This window comes from Saccostrea echinata, unplaced genomic scaffold, assembly GCF_033153115.1.
Source record: "Saccostrea echinata isolate AGI-Se365-2 ecotype Australia unplaced genomic scaffold, CSIRO_AGI_Sech_v1 ptg000004l, whole genome shotgun sequence".
In the NCBI taxonomy this organism is placed as follows: domain Eukaryota; kingdom Metazoa; phylum Mollusca; class Bivalvia; order Ostreida; family Ostreidae; genus Saccostrea; species Saccostrea echinata.
Window position 1 is genome coordinate 2,058,541 of NW_026889753.1, and position 19,763 is coordinate 2,078,303.

The 19,763-nt window shown below is 33.7% G+C and overlaps 2 protein-coding genes across 2 annotated transcripts; one reads left to right on the forward strand and one right to left on the reverse strand.

The window, feature by feature from the left end:
* Positions 1 to 324: 324 nt before the first annotated feature.
* LOC133179378 (uncharacterized) lies at positions 325 to 4,869 on the reverse strand. The gene is made up of 7 exons (XM_061314149.1): positions 4,771 to 4,869; positions 1,836 to 1,943; positions 1,570 to 1,641; positions 1,434 to 1,493; positions 1,121 to 1,218; positions 807 to 995; positions 325 to 563 (listed from the first exon to the last, which is right to left on the reverse strand). Exons 1-7 carry the CDS (start codon positions 4,867 to 4,869, stop codon positions 341 to 343), a joined length of 849 nt encoding a protein of 282 aa, XP_061170133.1. The 3' UTR covers positions 325 to 340.
* Positions 4,870 to 9,525: 4,656 nt separating this feature from the next.
* LOC133179380 (ubiquitin-like modifier-activating enzyme 5) lies at positions 9,526 to 16,369 on the forward strand. Its single transcript, XM_061314150.1, has 12 exons — positions 9,526 to 9,733; positions 10,051 to 10,096; positions 10,243 to 10,332; positions 11,458 to 11,567; positions 11,675 to 11,761; positions 11,866 to 11,950; positions 12,078 to 12,182; positions 12,591 to 12,718; positions 13,209 to 13,344; positions 13,726 to 13,801; positions 14,551 to 14,663; positions 15,923 to 16,369. The coding sequence occupies exons 1-12, from the start codon at positions 9,597 to 9,599 to the stop codon at positions 15,995 to 15,997; spliced, it is 1,188 nt and encodes a 395-aa protein (XP_061170134.1). The 5' UTR covers positions 9,526 to 9,596; the 3' UTR covers positions 15,998 to 16,369.
* The last annotated feature ends 3,394 nt before the right edge of the window (positions 16,370 to 19,763 follow it).

A 19,763-nucleotide genomic window follows, 5' to 3' on the forward strand; every position in this document is an offset into this window, starting at 1 on the left:
GGTATCATATTTTTGTGAGAATGGTTTGTTTGATTTTCTTGGTCTTTACTAAGGCTTAATAAATATTAAAAGAAGCTAAAAATCTCAATATTTCAAACTTTTCCTACTGTTACCATGGCAACGAAGACACATAGCAACCAAATTTTATATGATATACTAAGTATGTTTCTGGGTGTCAAGTTGTAATAATTGTAATCAATTTTAGTATGAAAACGTCCACAAAAAATTAACACATAGAGTGTTTGAGACAGTGGATTTTATTTACAAATGATTTAATTTTTCCTTTTGAGGAAAGTCATCCGGTGTTTGGAACAACATGTACAGCCTAGCAAACGCAGCATTAATACAGTCTGGGTTTGGCAGATTTAGTCAGTCTCAATCGTTCTCTATGCTCCGTATTATGCTTCTCCTCTGCTTCTTTGCCCTCTGGTCTCTGTAGTCGTCTATTACCCTGCTTCCGTAAAAGTCCGTGCAGCAGAATGTTTTCCCGACATACTCGATTTAAGTGGTCTTTATTGGTCAAATTCTCTTTATACATTTCATCATAGTTTTTTCCCCTGTATCTAAAAATGTAGATTATAAGTTTGTACAAAGAAATATCTGTAAATCTTTTTTTTAACTGTAGACTCTAATGAAATAAAAATATCTAAAAGCCTTCCTGTTTAAATTTAGTATATTTCAGCTTTAAAGTTTCACTGAATGTTTGCGAGTCACTCGTTCATATTCTCGCTAAATCATATATATTTCGGCAACATAAATGATTCCTTTTAAATTAACCCACTAGTCTTTTTTACGGCTTTATTTACCCTTCTAGTTCCTGTATTAGTTTCACGTTCTCATTGTTGGCTTTATGAAGCTGATTCTGGAGTGATTTGATTTCCTTCTCTTTCTCGTCCAGTAATTTCTTTAGATACACGGCCTGTAGATTAGTAGCCGCGGACACCTGTTTCTCACCCTGGTTTGCCTTCGTTTTCTCAAACGTAAATTCTTTGCACCTGAGAAGAATATCGCAGAAAAAAGTACTCACTTCAGTTCTGGTTGTTCTGACGTTTTAGTAAAGTGAAAATAATAGTTTCCTCTACGAAATAATGGATTTAACAATGATTTAGTAAACATATACCTCTCAGATACTGGTTTCAGTGCATTTGGACATGTCCAAATAGTTTTACTGGATGATTTGAACGGTTTTGATATGACTGGTTTGTCGAGAATTGCAGCCTACAACGAAACACCGATCATTTCTCTTGAAATATCATTAATTTGTTAATTGGTCGATCCTAAATATCAAGTGCTCTGCCCAGGTTTGCCAAAGGCCTAACATATGTTATAATTATAATAAAGTTCTGTTTGATTAAAAAGAGCAGGAAGCTCTACCAATATGTTATGTCTTCCTTGGTCAAAATTCAGACAAGCATGACGATATAAAAACTTACCATAGAGTCTTCATCTTTTTCAGATGAATCGTTTTTGTCATCGTTATTCATTGATGATCTCTGAAAACAGACAGATTTAAATACTTTTTTTGATCGTATGAATTTGGGTTCTATTTCAATGTCACATGAAACTCACCAGCAACTGTGTAGCCTTCACTAAATTTTCGACATCTATCGATCTTCTGGTAGATGGTTTCAGACCAAGAAACTGTGAATAAAAGTGTTGAATGGACAGAGAATTTATTGAATAATCCTGCATTTGCATATGTTAAAACTTATCAATTTACACTGATATGTCGAATAAATATTTAATACACAGAGAGGTTTAAAATGTGGATGAAAAAAATATATTTACTATACGTATTAAGTCTTTTCCAAAAATAGTAAAACTGCATTACTCACGAACACTGCACCTCTGGTTTTTGCCCAGCGGGACGGGAGGGTTTGCTGAGGTTTAACGGGGCCCACCCAACTTCTTCTCTGACGGTCAAACGTGCATTTATGAAGTGGCTGTAAATACATGTACACATTAATCAGAAATATTGATTTGTCGTTTTCATTTGTGACCCCACTGAGCCTTGCCTTACAGAATATTCAGTACACTTGAAATTGAAAGATTAAAGATTTTGTAAATTTATTATCAGGTGAAGTTCTTTTGAAAGTTGCGGCTTATCTTCTATTCAAATATGGCGAGATTCTTAATCCCTGCATTATCACTAGGTCTAGTCAATTCATTATATCGTGAAAAAGTATATATTAGGGATGTCAACGAATATTCGAACATTCGTATATTCATTCGATTAGTTAATATTCGAATATGAATTTAAGATTCGAATATTCGGTATTTTTTAGATTTCACAAAAATGAGACACTAAATTTTAGCTAGAACAGTCCTGGAATTATCCCCGTTATACTTAATATATACTATATATACAAAATATCTTTTTAAAAGAAAAAAGCTGAAAGTACAATGTATCCAATACCCGTTGTAAAACTGAAAAAGTGAAAACGTCCTCATCGTTGGAAACCCACGGTCAATCTCGCTTCTCCAGGAGGCAAGACAAGCGAGACCGGCCGTGGTTAACAGCCAGTACATGTACATACATTTTGGGGGTATTATCTATATATCATTTTGAAAACCTACATGATTACATGTACCCCCCCCCCCCTTGTTACGAAGTTTGTGATTCCACAGAGTTATATATACATGTGATTTGTAAACCTGAAAAAGAATTATCAACTAAAAAAAAAACACAAACAAAAGCAAAACAAGCTGAAGAGTTACTCAGTATATATTATTTGTAAAATTGAAAAAGAATTTTGTTAACTAAAAAAAATGAACGGGGTGGAGGGGGGAGACCCTGCCATCTAAACCTTCCACTCAATAAAGACGCAACATGTGTGCAAGTTTTGTGAACTATATATGTTCAGATTTATAAAAATGTCTCATCCTCACCTCGTCAGGGGTCCTGAGTCAACATTAAAAGCATGTTACCATCCTCACATCGTCAGGGGGTCCTGAGTCAACACGTTACCATCTTAACCTTGTCAGGGGTCCTGAGTCAACACTTAACAACCTCACATTGTCAGGGGGTCCTGAGTCAACACGTTACCATCTTCACCTTGTCAGGGGTCCTGAGTTAACACATTACCATCCTCACCTTGTCAGGGGTTCTGAGTCAACACGTTACCATCCTCACCTTGTCAGGGGTCCTGAGTCACACGTTACCATCCTCACCTTGTCAGGGGTCCTGAGTCAATATGTTACCATCCTCACCTTGTCAGGGGTCCTGAGTCAACACGTTACCATCCTCACCTTGTCAGGGGTCCTGAGTCAACACGTTACCATCCTCACCTTGTCAGGGGTCCTGAGTCAACACGTTACCATCCTCACCTTGTCAGGGGTCCTGAGTCAACACGTTACCATCTTCAACTTGTCAGGGGTCCTGAGTCAACATGTTACCATCCTCACCTTGTCAGGGGTCCTGAGTCAACACGTTACCATCTTCACCTTGTCAGGGGTCCTGAGTCAACACGTTACCATCCTCACCTTGTCAGGGGTCCTGAGTCAACATGTTACCATCCTCACAACGTCAGACCCGGTCTGAGACAACACTTTGCTGTTGGACATCCAACGACTCAGACCCCTGACGTTGTGAGGATGATACATGTCCCAGCGAATTACTATAGAGGTAATATGATCACCGAGCTCACAAAATGATATCCCCTGTCTCCCATATGTTTATAATTGCAAAGTCCATGTTTTGCTAAAAGAGACCCAAAATAAGTATCCGATCAAAAAAGTAAAAGTAAAATAGGTACTGTGAGCACTGAGCTCACAAAATGTTCCACCCCCAACCCGTCTCCCATATGTTTATAACGAGAAAGTCCATATTTTGCTATGGCAGACCCAAAATAAGTGTTTTATCAAAAAAGTAAAATAGGAGGTGCACTATGGCACTATTCAATAAAGATTCTGTGAAAGTATCATTAAATTTTATTCAGTGGTGTAGGAGGAGTTGCGGATAAGAGATGGGTACCCCTCAATATCATAGAAAGAATGGTACTGTCTATGTGCTATTGGAAACCTGTAATATGTGTCCGATCAAAATGTAAAATAGGAGGTGCACAATGACAATAACAAAGATTCTGTGAAAGTATCATTAAGTATAGGAGGAGTTGTGGATAAGAGTTGGGTACCCCTCAGTATAACAGAAAGAATGACAGTGTTTATCTTTTGCTATTGGAAACCGAAAATATGTGTCCGATCAAAAAGTAAAATAGGAGGTGCACAATGGCACTATGTAACAAAGATTCTATTCAATGATATAAAAGGAGTTGCGGATAAGAGATGTATACCCCAAAGCGTAACGGAAGGACATACAGACAGACGGACGGACACCCTCATCACTATATACCTCCCCCGGCTTTTCAAGCGGGGGGGGGGGGGGTATAAAAACAATTAATATGCGAATAAGCGCTGGTTAAAATAAACCTACCAATGATTATATATACATTTAGATATGTCACATGCATTTTTTGGAAACCTTACTTAACATTTGCAGGGACATGTCTCAAGATTTACGAAACCTTTTTTTTTTCTAATCGCCACTAAAAATGTAGGAGGTTCCACTGGCAAGCGTGATTTTTCAAACCAAAGCCTTCTTAGGTCCCTTAGGATCCTTTGGACTCATTGAAATCCAAAATCTTACTGCGCATCTACGACATGTTGTGGTCAAACACAAAAAGCAAGAGAGGTTTTATTGGCCCTGTTTCAATTATGTAGGAGTTGTGTTGACAATATTGTGTGACAATCAGGAGACCTTGATTTACTTACAAGTTTTTTCTGAAGTTCGAACATAATTTCTTTTTTTGACTTTGTTGACTTTGGTCTGTTCAAGGAGAATACAGAGGGCCTTTTTGATGACTTCTCCATTCTGCAAAGGAGAACATGTTTACAGTCAGAAACAAAATACTGTGTATCATAAATCACAACAAAAATGAATATGATTGAATCTAATGCCATTTCAAGCAGAAATTCGTAAGTTGTTGATTTGGCACTGTTTTCGGTATTTCTGATATACATGTATATATGCTTATCTTATTTTTATGATTAAGAGAGAGAGAGAGAGAGAGAGAGAGAGAGAGAGAGAGAGAGAGTATTAGTTTAGATTATTAAGAGATTTAAAATTTACAGATGCTTTAGTATTTTTATCATATTTTAAGTAATAATTAATTTAAAAACATGAAGGAATTTAAATATGATTCTTACTTGATTAGAGACAGCTAAGATATTAATTCCAGTATTTTCTCTTCTTTGATCAAAAAGGGGTTAGTTTCCCCTCAGTTTTCGTCAATATGTTGTTATAGCGTACTAATTTAACCTATAACTTACCACTATTGTCCATAGTTCTTAATCAATAATGCATAAATAGAAGTTTTCATTAAACAAGTTCTTTTCCACCGTTTGTAATAACGCCTTTCAACGGAAATCATTATTTCCCTGTCTAATGTAAACTGGGGCTATGTGTTAAAGTTAAATAACATTCTGTTCAAAATCATGTTTATTTTTGAAATTAATTTAATTTAAAGAGATATCTTTTAAGTCATTGGATAAAGACCTTTCTTTATTTAATTTCAATAAAAAGACGTGTTTGTTAATGGCCTAATAAAGATACAATGCATCAGTTTAGATTTTTCTCCCAAAATGTCAATTTATTACATGTATTTGCAAAGCACAATCACACTATTCTCTGCTTTCTTGGTTAACTTCTATACAATTAATTATTACTTTTTCAGTCAATACGATTATTTAGCCACCTGAGGGGTACAATATTCACCGAGCCCGAATGGCGAGGTTAATATTGTACTTCGAAATAGGCCAAATCATCTTACTGACTGAAAAAAAAAACAATATTTTTTTTTAATATGATTCAATTATTAATTGATACAAATTCATTAAACAATCCATGTCATCTTACGTGTTTACTTTTGCTGAAGTCCTAGCCAAACTCAACGAGAGAAGCGGGTTAAAATAAACATAACAATCTGTTTCAAAATCTATTGTAGGTGCGATTTAGATATACATTTGTACTAAATTCAGGGACGTATAAAGGATTTATTTTTAAAAAAAGGGAGGATTACAAGGAGAAAGAATCGACAACTTATCTGAAAAATTTTTGATCCCCCCTCCCGAAGTAAAATTTGGAGTTAGGAGAAATCTCCTATTTTTGGAGAGGAGATTTCTCATAACTACAAATTTTACTCATGAAGGATGTTAATGTTCATTAACGGGGGGCCAATCTTTCAATGAACATTTTTATACTAACTTAAAAGTAAAAATTTACGTCCAAAAAAGTATTATATTCACCTGGAAAGTGACGTGCAGGTGAAAATAACATTGTATTTTTTGTACAATGTTGGATCTCAGCCAGTCAGAGAGATAAGAATTATTCAATCATATAATACTAGTAAACCTTGTTATCCCTTCTTCATGCTGTAATATTTTCTGTTTATTATATTGTTTGTACACCTTGTACACAAAGGCGGATCCAGGGCCGGCGCGCCGGGCGTGTACACCCCCCCCCCCCCCGTTTGAATTTGTTGTATGTAGAACTTATATGTTCATTATACTAAAATCAAGGAAAAAGCACCTCTTATTTGTAAGAATTCGTCAGCTTCCGGGGGCTTCGCCCCCGACCCCCATCAGCTACGGCTTTGCCCTGGACCCATGGGGGCTTCAATAAACCGCCCAGACCCCCTGTCTTCTACGCACTGCGCCCCCGCCCCCCTTATGAAATTCCTGGATCCGCCACTGGTACATATGTATTTTCTCAACACTGTTTTTCAGTTATAAGATTAAAGTTCACTAAATCAATTTTAAAAAATCATTTTTAACGTGAGCCGGAAAAGGAATACATGTTTAATATCATTTATTGATTGACAGACGATGCTGAAATCATTTTAGGGAAGAAATCTATAGCCTTGTCTGAAATAATTAATTATTTAGGTTGCGTGAATATTTATATTCGGTTTATTTTGGACGTTAACCGCGATGTTGTACATGTATATTGAGTTCTTGGCCATGTCCAAATAGTACGTATACTAGTATTTTATGTAAATTTTATGCAAAATAAAAATGAAGTCATCAACAGCAGATAAAATAAGACTTTTTTCAAGAAAAAAGAAACAGGTGCATGCAAAATAAATAATGGTAGAAATATCCAACTATCATTATACACTTTTAAATCTTAAAAAAAAATATGATAATAATAAATGAAGCGGTTTTCGAAGATGTTAAATCCATAATTGATATCGATATAAGTCCATGTATTTCAAGAAAAAAAATACATACATACACATAACGGTTCATCTGCCTAAAAACTTATGGCCATAGAAAAACGTTTGAGCTTAAATCATTTTTCATATTAAATAAACGTCCATCCCCCACCCCACCCCCAACAATGTTCAACACTTCTGTACGTGTAGAATACTAGTGTCAGGGACATAATTAACAATATATAAATACTGCATGTAGTTGAGTGTAACATTGAAAATTTTCACCCCAAGAAAACCATTGTCAACCGAGGCGCAGCCGAGGTTGACAATGGTTTTCGAGGGGTGAAAATTTTCAATGTTACACTCAACTACATGCAGTATTTATTATATTATACTGAATGTTTTATACAAATACATATTACAGGGAACCTTGCGCGCATGAATTCTGCGCAGTCAATATTTTTTGGAATAACACCCGTCGTCAAGCAATGTTAACTGTTGCTACGCTGGTGGGCGTGGCTTCATTATTCAGCGGGTAATAGTGTTTTTTAACAAATGTTTCTCGACGAATCAGATTCAACTAATTTACATGAAAGTATAATATTCATTAATGTCTCCTCTAGTATATTATTATTATTTATTTATTATTCCAAACCGGGGCCCTTTTGAGCATATTACATACATGATTATTAAACAGAACATATAAATATAATAATTATTCACAAAATGTGATAATAGTAATATTCAGCATTTTCTTAATACATATACATGTACTTAGTCAATTTTCTCATGGTTCATAAGTTGAGATAATTGCTAACATGTACAATTTGAAATACATTGTAAAGTATAAACAAGTACCACCGTGTACCATAATGCAAAAAAGCCAGAGATATACATATACAAAAATACATACTGAATAGATATATTCCACTAAATTGCAAAAGATACCACGGGACAGTGCATTGGTACTTTATAAGTCACCATGTTTGCATATCTTATGACCAAACTAACATTTATTGAGTGTTAAAAGTATACAGTTTTTAAATTCTATATACATGTAGAAGACACATTATATTTCTCCCTTGATCAATTCACAAGGGGATTTAAGAACATCATAATTTTCACAATTCAATATCCATATTAATTTGTTCATGTTATCAAGAAGTAAAATTTGTTTACAATGTTGTTGTATACTTTCATACATATTTTGCCTAAGTAAATTATATTTTGGGCATTCAAAGAGTAAATGAATTTCATCTCCAACTTGGTGAGAAGAACAATTTGTACAAGTTCTTAGTTGTCTGGGAATCCCTAAGTAACGACCTCGTTCTGTTGGTAAATTATGTGCTGATGTCCTCAACCTTGTAAGTACTTTGCGTTGTTCAGGTGATAACAGTGCTAGGTAATTTTCAAAAACCAAATTAGTTTTAAATTTTATGTAAGTTTCAAGTTTTCCTTTTTGTAAATTTCTCATATTGTACCATTCATTTGTGTAATGATTATATAATAATTCTTTGCATTTTTTCTTGAAATATAATGGCTTATTTATGGTAATAATATGGTTTAACCCAGCAATTTGAAGAAATTTACATACTATACCATACCATGACTGCGATTTACATGTATTAGCATTAAGCTTACTTTGAAGGTATGCTGCAATAATGGGAAAGAAGTCCCAAGATTTTCTAGTCTATTCACATAGTTCATTATATTTTTTACAACATCAAGGTGTAATGGAAATCTACCAAGTTCTGACAAAGTTGCAAAATTTGAGCACTTTCTATGAAGACCTAAAATAAATTTACAAAATTTTATATGGAGATTTTCACACTTTAGTTTTGAGTAAAAATCATGCAAAGATATAGTATATATATCAATCCATACATGTATATCCATGTACCCATACATTTATTCTAAACAGAGCATATATTCATGTAAGTTATGGCATCAGTTTGGTATTTTATAGATAAAGGAAGCTAAGTACATAGATTCCTCAGTAAAATGGGCGTTTGAGATTTTCTTTTCAAAGCCAAGTTTGTACAAAATAAATGCAAAAAAAAATAATAATAACTTTAAGATTTTTAGACTATATAAATCATTTTCGGCAAAGAAATATATTCCTGGAACCGTCCCATTTTTTCTACTTTTTTTCTATATATAATTACCATTTTAATTATCTTTTGATAAAATATTGAGATAAAAGATAATTCAACTTCCTTGTTTATCTCCCTTTGATAAGATCTCCAGCGTTGAAGGTACACAAGACATCGACTTCCTCCTTTTCCACGTCGTGGAAGTAAACAGATCTGTGAATTCAATTTTTCGTCAAGTAAAGGAAATTTATTTAAATAATCTTATAGAGGAAACTTTTTGAAAATAATAAGAATGGCTTCTGTCGAAGATTTACAGAAAAAGATCCATGAACTCGAGCGAGAATTAAGGGAGGAGCGGAGGAAAGGTGGAGCTATGCGAACAAAAATAGCACAAATGAGCTCCGAAGTTGTAGATTCTAATCCATACAGGTATACCAAAAGAGAGTTGAAACGACTACATAACTTAGAGTTATCATCGACTAGGTATATGAATCGTTTTTTGTTTCAAGGTGAATGACAAGTAGAATTTACCTTGAACATGTAGGTCTTTGTGATGTACCATATGGAAGGATTGTAGTGTTTACAGCATGATTGTAAGACATTAATATTGTTATATGTTGGTTTTTCTATGAGAATATTGTAATGTTATGACATAATCTTAGAACATAGTTTCTGTATATGGGAAGATCAAAATGGGAATCATTTCCCTCATTCTGTTAGTATAATTGTAAATACTTCCATTTCAGTCGATTGATGGCATTAAAGCGTATGGGCATTGTGGATAATTATGAGGTAAATGTATTATGTATTTACCATATAATAATAAAAAAATAATGAGATGCTGTCACAGTGAAGCTTCATGTAATATTTCATTTAAAACTGCTTCTTACAGAAAATCCGAGACTTTACAGTTCATTAAATAAATCTACTTCTTACAGAAAATCCGAGACTTTACGGTTGCAGTGGTTGGAGTAGGGGGAGTAGGCAGTGTAACAGCAGAGATGTTGACCAGGTGTGGAATTGGGAAGGTACTACATCAACTGATATACAATTGATCTTCCAGTTTCTGGAAGACTGATATCTCAAATACCATGGATATATGTCAAAGTGATTTGGAAGTCCCAACCGCTTTATATTCTTAAAGTATTTTATCTTTGAATCTTGAATCGTCGGATATCTCAAAGTTTTCTCTTCATCCCATTGAGTTCTAGATAATGATGTTTGACTGTATCTCAAGAACAAGCGTCATCAAATTTAATGATGGAAGTTGGGTATATGTTAAGCTGTATAGTCCAATCTTTTTGTTCCACAGAGAAATTGGAATAATTCTATTTACAAAGTCTGCTGATGTTGCAGATGTATAATTAGTTTTATTCCAATCATAAACATGGAATTTCGCAGGTGCATATTGAAAAAAATGTGGCAAGTTGGTGATTTGGACAAAATTTGGGTGCTAGAAGGTCTGTCAAATAGTCTACCAGTACTTATCAATAAATTAATAAACAAAATGCTCGAACATAGCATGAAGAAAGAAGATGGTTAAATTATGAAATTTTATTCAGTAAACAAACTCACGCTTTCACCTCTTCGTATTATTGATTAGTTACATGATCGTTCTCGAAAGATCTTTTGTTTTGGTAAGCAAAGAATTAACAACTTGAATTACAATTAAGGCACAAGATTTTAATAGTGTGAGAGGAAATATTTGTCATCTGGACATCAGTCCTTGATGATAATTTCCCTGGCTAAAAAATACTGAACACTTGCAGACCAAAATTTTAAATTTACGGAAATGCACTTCTGTCTAGAAAAATTGAAGAGAAAAAAAATAAGTACCAGACCTAATGTTTTTTAAGTAATATCTTATATGTATTGATTTCATTTTTTTTTTTGAAATTCCATTTTATTAATCCCTTGAGAATGTTATCTTTATAAATGTAGATTATGCAGCATGATTTTCAAGCTACATAATTATTGACCAGACCTAATGTTTTTTAAGTAATATCTTATATGTATTGATTTCATTTTTTTTTGAAATTCCATTTTATTAATCCCTTGAGAATGTTATCTTTATAAATGTAGATTATGCAGCATGATTTTCAAGCTACATAATTATTGACTTGTGAGATAAAGTTTTAACATTTTAACTTTAGTTGTTGCTGTTTGATTATGATAAAGTGGAACTTGCCAACATGAACAGACTTTTCTTTCAACCACATCAAGCTGGTATGAGCAAGGTAGAAGCTGCAGAAAAAACATTAAAGTGAGTGTCTAGTTCTCTGTGTACGTATAATTATTTACCTTTTTTAAGTACGATGCACCTGTACTATATTATCTTTAATACCAGTATTTTTTGTTATTCGTTTAAAGGGAGATAAATCCTGATGTGGAGTTTGAAGTTTACAATTACAACATAACAACAGTAGATAATTTTAATCATTTTATGGACAAAATTAGGTAAGAGAAATTTGAAGAATGCATGATCATTTTATCTGTGTATATTCTAAAAAAAACATTTAGATTTCAACATGGTAAAACTAGCTATCTTTCCAATGTTTTAGGAAAGGTGGATTGACAAAGGATACTCCTGTAGATCTTGTTCTCAGTTGTGTAGATAATTTTGAAGCAAGAATGACTATAAATACTGTAAGTACTAATGCATAATAAAGTATGGGCATCTGTAAGGAGAATTTCAGCTATTTGAGAAAGTTACAAACAGTCTATTAATTCAATTGAGTTTACCTACATTTAGTGTACACAACATTGATTTTAGGCTTGTAATGAGATTGGACAAACATGGATTGAGTCGGGAGTCAGTGAGAATGCCGTTTCAGGACACATACAGTTTATCATTCCAGGGGAAACCTCTTGTTTTGCTGTAAGTCTATATTTCTTCAAAAATTCAAAGAAATGCTAACCTCAAAGTCAGTGATAAAAGTACTGGAAACTTTTATCATTATACAGAAAAAGGGGGGGGGGGTGTCAGAGATATGCAAGTGTTTAAGTACTTTGATATGTTATCGACCATATTTTATCTTTAATAGTTCAATAGATAGAGACATTGGTGACGAGTTTATAGCTACCAGTTTTATAGATACTTGTACCACTATATCCTTGAGATAGGAATAAAAATCCTTTTCTTTTAAAATCTTTCATATTATTGTCTGTTTGTGTACCACCTTCTTGTATCTCCTAACATCCCTTTGTTTTTTTGAGGGGATCAGAATTGAACTGTAGAGAAAAACTAATTTTGTATGTCTTATAACAAAACTATTTTTTTTTTCAGTGTGCTCCACCATTAGTTGTAGCTACAAATACAGACGAGAAAACTTTGAAAAGAGAAGGAGTGTGTGCAGCAAGTCTTCCCACCACAATGGCTATTGTTGCAGGCTTCCTTGTGCAAAATACTCTCAAGTAAGTAACCCTGTACAAAAAAATGTACAAAATACTCTCAATTAAGTAACCTTGTACAATATACGTACAGAATACTCTCAAGTAACCCTGTACAAAATATGTACATGTACAAACTCTCAAGTACAACATCTTCCCATTTCAAATGTTACCAGACAACACAGCTATTGTAGATTTCTGTGCTAGCTCCAGAATTAACTTAGTCAAATTAGAGAGATAAACCACTTTAGATTTTACACCGCTACATGTACTAATAACATAAATCTTTGTGATGAAATACAGCATCCATTTAAAAAGTAATTAATATGAAGTGGAATGTGTACCTTTTCTACAAGTTAGTGAAATTTATCAATGTTTAATTACTGGTATAAATTACATGTATTCATTATCATGAAGACATTTTCAAGCTGTAGACAGTAGAATGCTTTTATGCTTGTGCAATCCTGAATGGTTTGGTTTTATTGATTTTATGCATGTATATATGTATTTGTAGGTATTTACTGAAGTTTGGGGATGTGACATACTATCTGGGTTATAATGCTCTACAAGACTTTTTTCCAACAATGGCCATGAAACCAAACCCACAATGTGATGATAACCATTGTAAAAGACAGCAAAAACTTTACCAGGTACTTATATAAAGAAAAATCAGCAATGATAAGTCAGACATCTGTGAACAGGAAAACAGTGGTAGACTGTAGGACGTAAAAAAGGAGGGGTTATAAATAAAGATTAAATCAAGGTTTAACATTTCAAATGTACAGGTAATCAAAATATTTCTTTCAAACAAAGAAGTGAAGTAAATTCTGGTGATAATTATTAAAGTTATGCAAAATATTTTTTCAATTCTCATATTCTCTATAGCTACAGCTTTGTCTTAATACATTGATTTGTTTTGCATGCAAAAGAATATCCAATTGATCTGCACTTGCCTGATCTTTGTTGTAGATTTTTTACCCTATGAATTGATTGTCTTAACATTATTACATTATTAATTTTTGTTGCAATAGGAAAGAGAAGCCTCAAAACCAAAAGAGGAAGTGAAAGAAAAAGTAGAAGAAGCCATTGTCCATGATGATGAATGGGGTAATTCTGTTTTGTTATCAGTGTCACAGATATATATATAGGAAATCATGATGGAAGGATCCTCAGATAGTAGAATTTGAAACCCAGAGGTTCTAGTTTTGTAGTTACCAGTTCCTGATGGTTTAATCTGACTCATATTAATTATTCTTCATCATTTTTTAGTGCTTATAATAAAATGGAAGATTTTAGATGTATATCTATATCATCTTTAAGAAAAGTATTGCACATATACATATGTACATATTATAGTAGCTACACAGGGAAAAGTGGCTCTGACACTTGATATTCATGTGATTTTCTTTTTATTTGAAAATTATGCAAAAATCATGTAAAAATTATGCCAATATTTTTTCATGTGAATATCATGTGAATTGGTTTGTACAAAATTCACATAATTTTTTTTAGAACTTTTCTGTGAAGTTTTCTTTGCACCATATTTATGTGATATGCTCATTTAAAATTCATGTGAAAGTTATGTCAAAATCACATAAAGTTTTCACATAAATTTCATGTGTCTTATTTTTCGTCTTTTTCTCATGCAAAGAATTCACATGAAATTCATGTGAATTTCATATAAAATTTATGTGAGCCCCTTTTGCCTATGTAAGAATCACCAATGTAACATATTTTTCAAATATATATAAACACACACTATACTCAATCATACCTTAAAATTTCTTGAGGCATCTCAAGTGCTTGTGCAAAAAAATTTCGGATGCAATGAAATAAGCAAGTTATCTCATTTACAGGGATAGAACTTGTGTCTGAGACTACTGATGAGGAACTGAAGCAGGCCCAGGGAGACATGCCAATACTAACAAAGGGGGTCACTGTAGCCTACACAAAACCAGCACCCACACAAGTAAAGGAGATTACTGATGGAAACTTGTTTTCATTTCTTTGCAAGAAATCTTATATTTCCAAACTTTCATTTCTGAAAATTTACAAAGGAAAGCTTTTATAAAGTGGGATCTGATTCATAGCAATAACATACAGTACAGTAAAACTCGGTTATAACAAAGTCATTGGGACCTGTGAAATTACTTTGCTATATCCGTAATTCGTTATATCTGTATAAGAAATTCGTTAAATTTATATAGCTGGGGATCCAAGAAAAATTCGCTATATCTGTGAATTCGCTATATCCGTGTTCATACTAAATGAGTTTTACTGTATATGAAAATGATTTTCATTCATTGTTATCTAATTAAGATGTTAGAAGTTTATATTTAGCTGGTTTCTCCAGAGAGAGAGAGAGAGAAAGAGAGAATGTAATATATAATGGGTTAAAGGTGCTTAGACACAGATTTGAAGTTGATATTTTCTCTAATTTTCTGTATAATATCACAACTTATATGTTGCTATAGCATTTCACATGAAAATAAAATTAAAAACTTATTTAATCTGGAAATTATTGAAACTACGAATTTCAGGAGGCATTTGATTAACACATCCTTGCACTTTCACAATTTTTAACTTTATCCCTAATACTTAAGGAAAGTAGCAATTTTGTTGTGTATTAATGAATAATACACTGTATTACATCTATAATCCAGAAAATTCAGAGTAAAAATGTGCGAAAGCAAAACCCACTCACTTAAGTATTGTCAGCCCGTGTTCAGTGTTGTGTAGTTGTGTACAGAGTTTAACAAATTGAATACACCCGTGAAATGTAAACTGTTTTTGTAAACAGGGCACGAGTTCTGTTGTTGTTAATATTACATTTCACCAGGTGTGTTCAATTGTTAAACTCTGCACACACCACAGAGCACAGACTGACAATACTGGTGAGAGGATTTTGCTTTCTACATTTCTACTCTGGAATTTCTTCATTATAGTTTTAATATTTTTCATTAATAAACAACAAAATTGCTACTTTTCTAAAGTAATAAGGATAAAGTTAAAATTTGTGAAAGTGCAAGGATGTGTCTATCAAACACGTCCAGAAATTCGAAGTTTCAGTAACTTCCAGATAAAACAAGATTTTTATCAAATTTTTGTATGAAATGCTATAGCAACATACAAGTCATAAAATTATAAAGAAAATTTGAGTAAATATTAACTTCAAATCTGTGTCTAAGCGCCTTTAAATATGGCTTCCTGATGTTCATTTGTGTGTAGGATGACAATGCTGCTCAAGTCGAGGACTCCGGTGAGAGTTTAGAGGACCTCATGAAGAAGATGCAGAGTATATGAAACACGCCTCAATCTATACAGAAGTGTCTCTTGCTGGACAAGGACGTCAGATATCTCACTGAGATGTTGTGAGATACCTCACCAAGTTCTTGGTGAGGTTTCTCACAGAGACCTTATTGCCACCACCGTCTAGTCATGCTAATGTCCCTAGGACAAATTGTACAGCTTTGGTTCATTCAATATAAATGTTTTTTCTCATGTGAAAGGTTGTACTACAAACGATCTGATGAAATTGTTATGGTTTTTGGCCTTGGTGCATGATTTCATCTGATTTGTTTGATAAAATACAAATGTAATTTATTTGTTAGTCAAAGTAAGTGTAAATTGTAATTATATGTGTTGGTGAATGACAATAAATTGATCTAATATTTATGATTGAGTTTTTATATTTAAACAGATTTTAAAGAAAAGTTCATTTCTTTGCCATGTATACCACTCCTATCTGACACAACTGTTTAAACTATCATTTAATTAAGAATAAACAATAGAAACACATCTTGCTTCATGAAGAAAAGAAAGTCACCTTTTTATAGAGAAATTCAATCTTAAGGTGCTTAGCAGAAATCTGGAATTGTTTTAAATTATATTTATTTTATTAATGATATCTAGCAGTATTATGATCTAATAAAATATGCATAATTTTCTAGATTTAGATTTTTAGCTCTTCTGAGCCAAAGGCTCAAAGAGCTAATGCTATGGCCATTTGTGCGGTGTGCGTAAACTTTTTAGAATATGGGCCATAACTCAAGAACCCATTGGCGAATTATTGTCAAATTTGTCACAGGATATCCTTGGCCCAAGGGCTCTCATTTATACTAAAACTAGGGTTGTGACCCTTAAACAAGGGGAGATAATTAGGCAAATAGAAACAAAAGAACTGGTTGCTAAAAAATCTTCTTCTCAAGAACCACTGGGCAAATTATCACCAAATTTACACAAAAGGATGAGGATATGTTGTAGATTAAAAATTGTTCAAGGCATCACCCTGGGACAAAGGGCGTGGTCTCAAGGTCACTACAAAGTTGACCAAAAATTACATTTTATTAAAATGTAGATTTTTTGCTTACTATAAGGACTAGGATTATCAAATCTTGTCAGTTGATGCATCTAAGGACCTTGACTAAAAAGTAGGTCACGGTGACCTACTTTCTAAATTTTATGGCCATTCTTTTTCAAATTGATTTAGAGGCATATTTGAACAATTTAAGTCCTATGATCATCAAACTTTGTCAGTTTATGCATCTTGGGTCCTCGGAGTACGTCAACTAAAATGTAGGTCACCTTGACCTACTTTTTGAATTTCATGGCTAATCGTTTTCAAAACAATTAAGGTCATTAATTCGAATACTGAGAGGTTCAGATTCATTAAATCTTGTTAGATGATGCATCTTGGGGCCATAAAACATATTTATTAAAAAGTAGGTCACAGTGTCCTACTTTTTGAACTTTGCAGGCATTCGATTTCAAAGCGTTTTAGAGGCATAATTTGAACATTTTAAGGCCTATGATTATAATACTTTGTAAGTTGATGCATCTTGGGTCCTCAAAAAATGTCAACTGAAAAGTAGGTCACCGTGACCTACTTTTGAAATTTTATGGCTATATTTAAATATTTAGGGTACTATTTGGCTTAGAATCATCAAAATGTGTCAGTTGATGTATCTTGGGTTCTCGGAGCAGATTGACTGAAAAGTAGGTCACCGTGACCTACTTTTCAATTTATATGACTATAATGAAATATTTTCAGGTACTAATTGGCTTAGAATCATCAAACTTTGTCAGTTGGTGCATCTTGGGTCTTTGGAGTACGTCTACTGAAAAGTAGGTCACCGTGACCTACTTTTCAATTTAAATGGCTATAACATGAAATATTTAGGATAATAATTAGCTTAGAATCATCACACTTTGTCAGTTGATGCATCTTGGGTCCTTGGAGTACAAAAATTGAAAAATAGGTCACCGTGACCTACTTCTGAATATTTATGGCTTTCATTAAATATTTCTAATTGGCTTAGAATCATCAAACTTTTGCAGTTGATGCATCTTGGGTCCTTGGTGTATGACAACTGAAAAGTAGGTCATCGTGACCTACTTTTGAAATTTTATGGCTGTATTTAATATTTTCGGGTACTATTTGGTTTAGAATCATCAAACTTTGTCAGTTGATGCATCTTGGGTCCTCGGAGTACGTCTTCTGAAAAGTAGGTCACCGTGACCATAAACATTTATATGGCTATAATGAAATATTTCGGGTACTAATTAGTTAAGATTCATCAAACTTTGTCAGTTGATGCATCTTGGGTCCTCGGAGTGAGTTGACTGAAATGTAGGTCATTGTGACCTACTTTTGACATTTTTTGGCTTTATTTAATATCAGGTACTTATTGGCTTAGAATCATCAAACTTTGTCAGTTGATGCATCTTGGGTCCTCAAAGTATGTCATCTGAAAAGTAGGTCACTGTGACCTACTTTTGACATTTTATGGTTATAATTTAAAAAATATTTTAGGTATTAATTGGCTTAGAATCATCAAACTTAGTTGATGCATCTTGGGTCCTCAGAGAATGACAAGTGATAAGTAGGTCACCATGACCTACTCTCAGGTACTTATTGGCTTAGAACCATCTTGGGTTCTCAGAGTGTTTCATCTAAATTGTAGGTCATGATGACCTACCTTTGGAATTTCAAGGCTTTATCTAAATACATGTATACAGGATACTTAGAGGCTTCAAATAGAAGTGATAGGTTGTACAGTTTATCAGAAGAGAGATTCAAGGCCCTTGGGCCTCTTGTTGTTATTCCCTTAGTGTAGCGTCATTTCTCCGTTTGAAAATGGAGTTAATCCTGACAGACACCTAACCACTGATAGCAAGAGAAGCCTCTGATATCTTGTGATCCACATGTCTTCAGTCTCCTTGTAAGACCAGTGGTTCTTGTATCTCTATTGGTGAACCTTTAATAAGGAGCAGTAAGTTTTCACAGAGTACAGTTAGGAAGCCCAAAAGAGGTTTAAATGAGTGATGAAAATACTGAAGTGTGACAGTTTGTTTGACAACTTTTTCATTCTGACTTGGCTGAATGAACAGCCACACCATTGTCAGAAGTCTGGATCATCCCTACATTTGTGTTTATCTACTGTGTCTGATAATGCAAACTAGATCCAAACGTGGACTATGCATCATGAATTTTTTACCCAGACGAAAAGGGAAATCGATCACTGCAAAAACAGAAAGTACCAACATATCGAAATATTATTGAAAATATCAGAGTATTGGATTCAAATTAGCAGAATTCCACTAAATATGGGAACAGAATCATCACTGATGGTAAGAAAGTGAAAGCACTATCAGAAAAGCATAGTATAATTTCATCAGATTTTTTTGCCCTGATTTTAAAACCACAGAGCTGAAAGTCAAACTTCTGTATCTCCAACTTTGTGGCACAGAGGAAAATCTTGGAGATATCTTAGGGTATGAGATAACAATATTAAGACTCAAGGTCATTATGCAGCTACACCTTTTAGCTCATTTTAGTATATATTTGCAGGCGCAAATCCAGGAATTTTTTCCGAGGGGGGGGGGGGGGGTGTGTGTGTGTGTGTGTGTGTGTTCCAGTCAAAGTCATTTTTTAGTTGCTTCAGTATATACTTTTACTAACTCTGAAATTCCCCCCCCCCCCTTTCTTTAGATTCCCACAAGATTTGATATTTTGGTGTGGTTGACACCAAAGGTCAACTACAGAGAGAGAGAGAGAGAGAGAGAAAAC

Coding starts and splice junctions, on each gene's coding strand:
- LOC133179378 (XM_061314149.1), bottom strand. CDS start 4,869: ATGGAGAAGTCATCAAAAAGGCCCTCTGTATTCTCCTTGAACAGACCA. Junction 1,494..1,569: donor TGAAGGCTACACAGTTGCTG/GTGAGTTTCATG, acceptor GTCTGTTTTCAG/AGATCATCAATGAATAACGA. Junction 996..1,120: donor CTGAAACCAGTATCTGAGAG/GTATATGTTTAC, acceptor TATTCTTCTCAG/GTGCAAAGAATTTACGTTTG.
- LOC133179380 (XM_061314150.1), top strand. CDS start 9,597: ATGGCTTCTGTCGAAGATTTACAGAAAAAGATCCATGAACTCGAGCGA. Junction 9,734..10,050: donor GTAGATTCTAATCCATACAG/GTATACCAAAAG, acceptor CTTCCATTTCAG/TCGATTGATGGCATTAAAGC. Junction 14,664..15,922: donor CAAAACCAGCACCCACACAA/GTAAAGGAGATT, acceptor ATTTGTGTGTAG/GATGACAATGCTGCTCAAGT.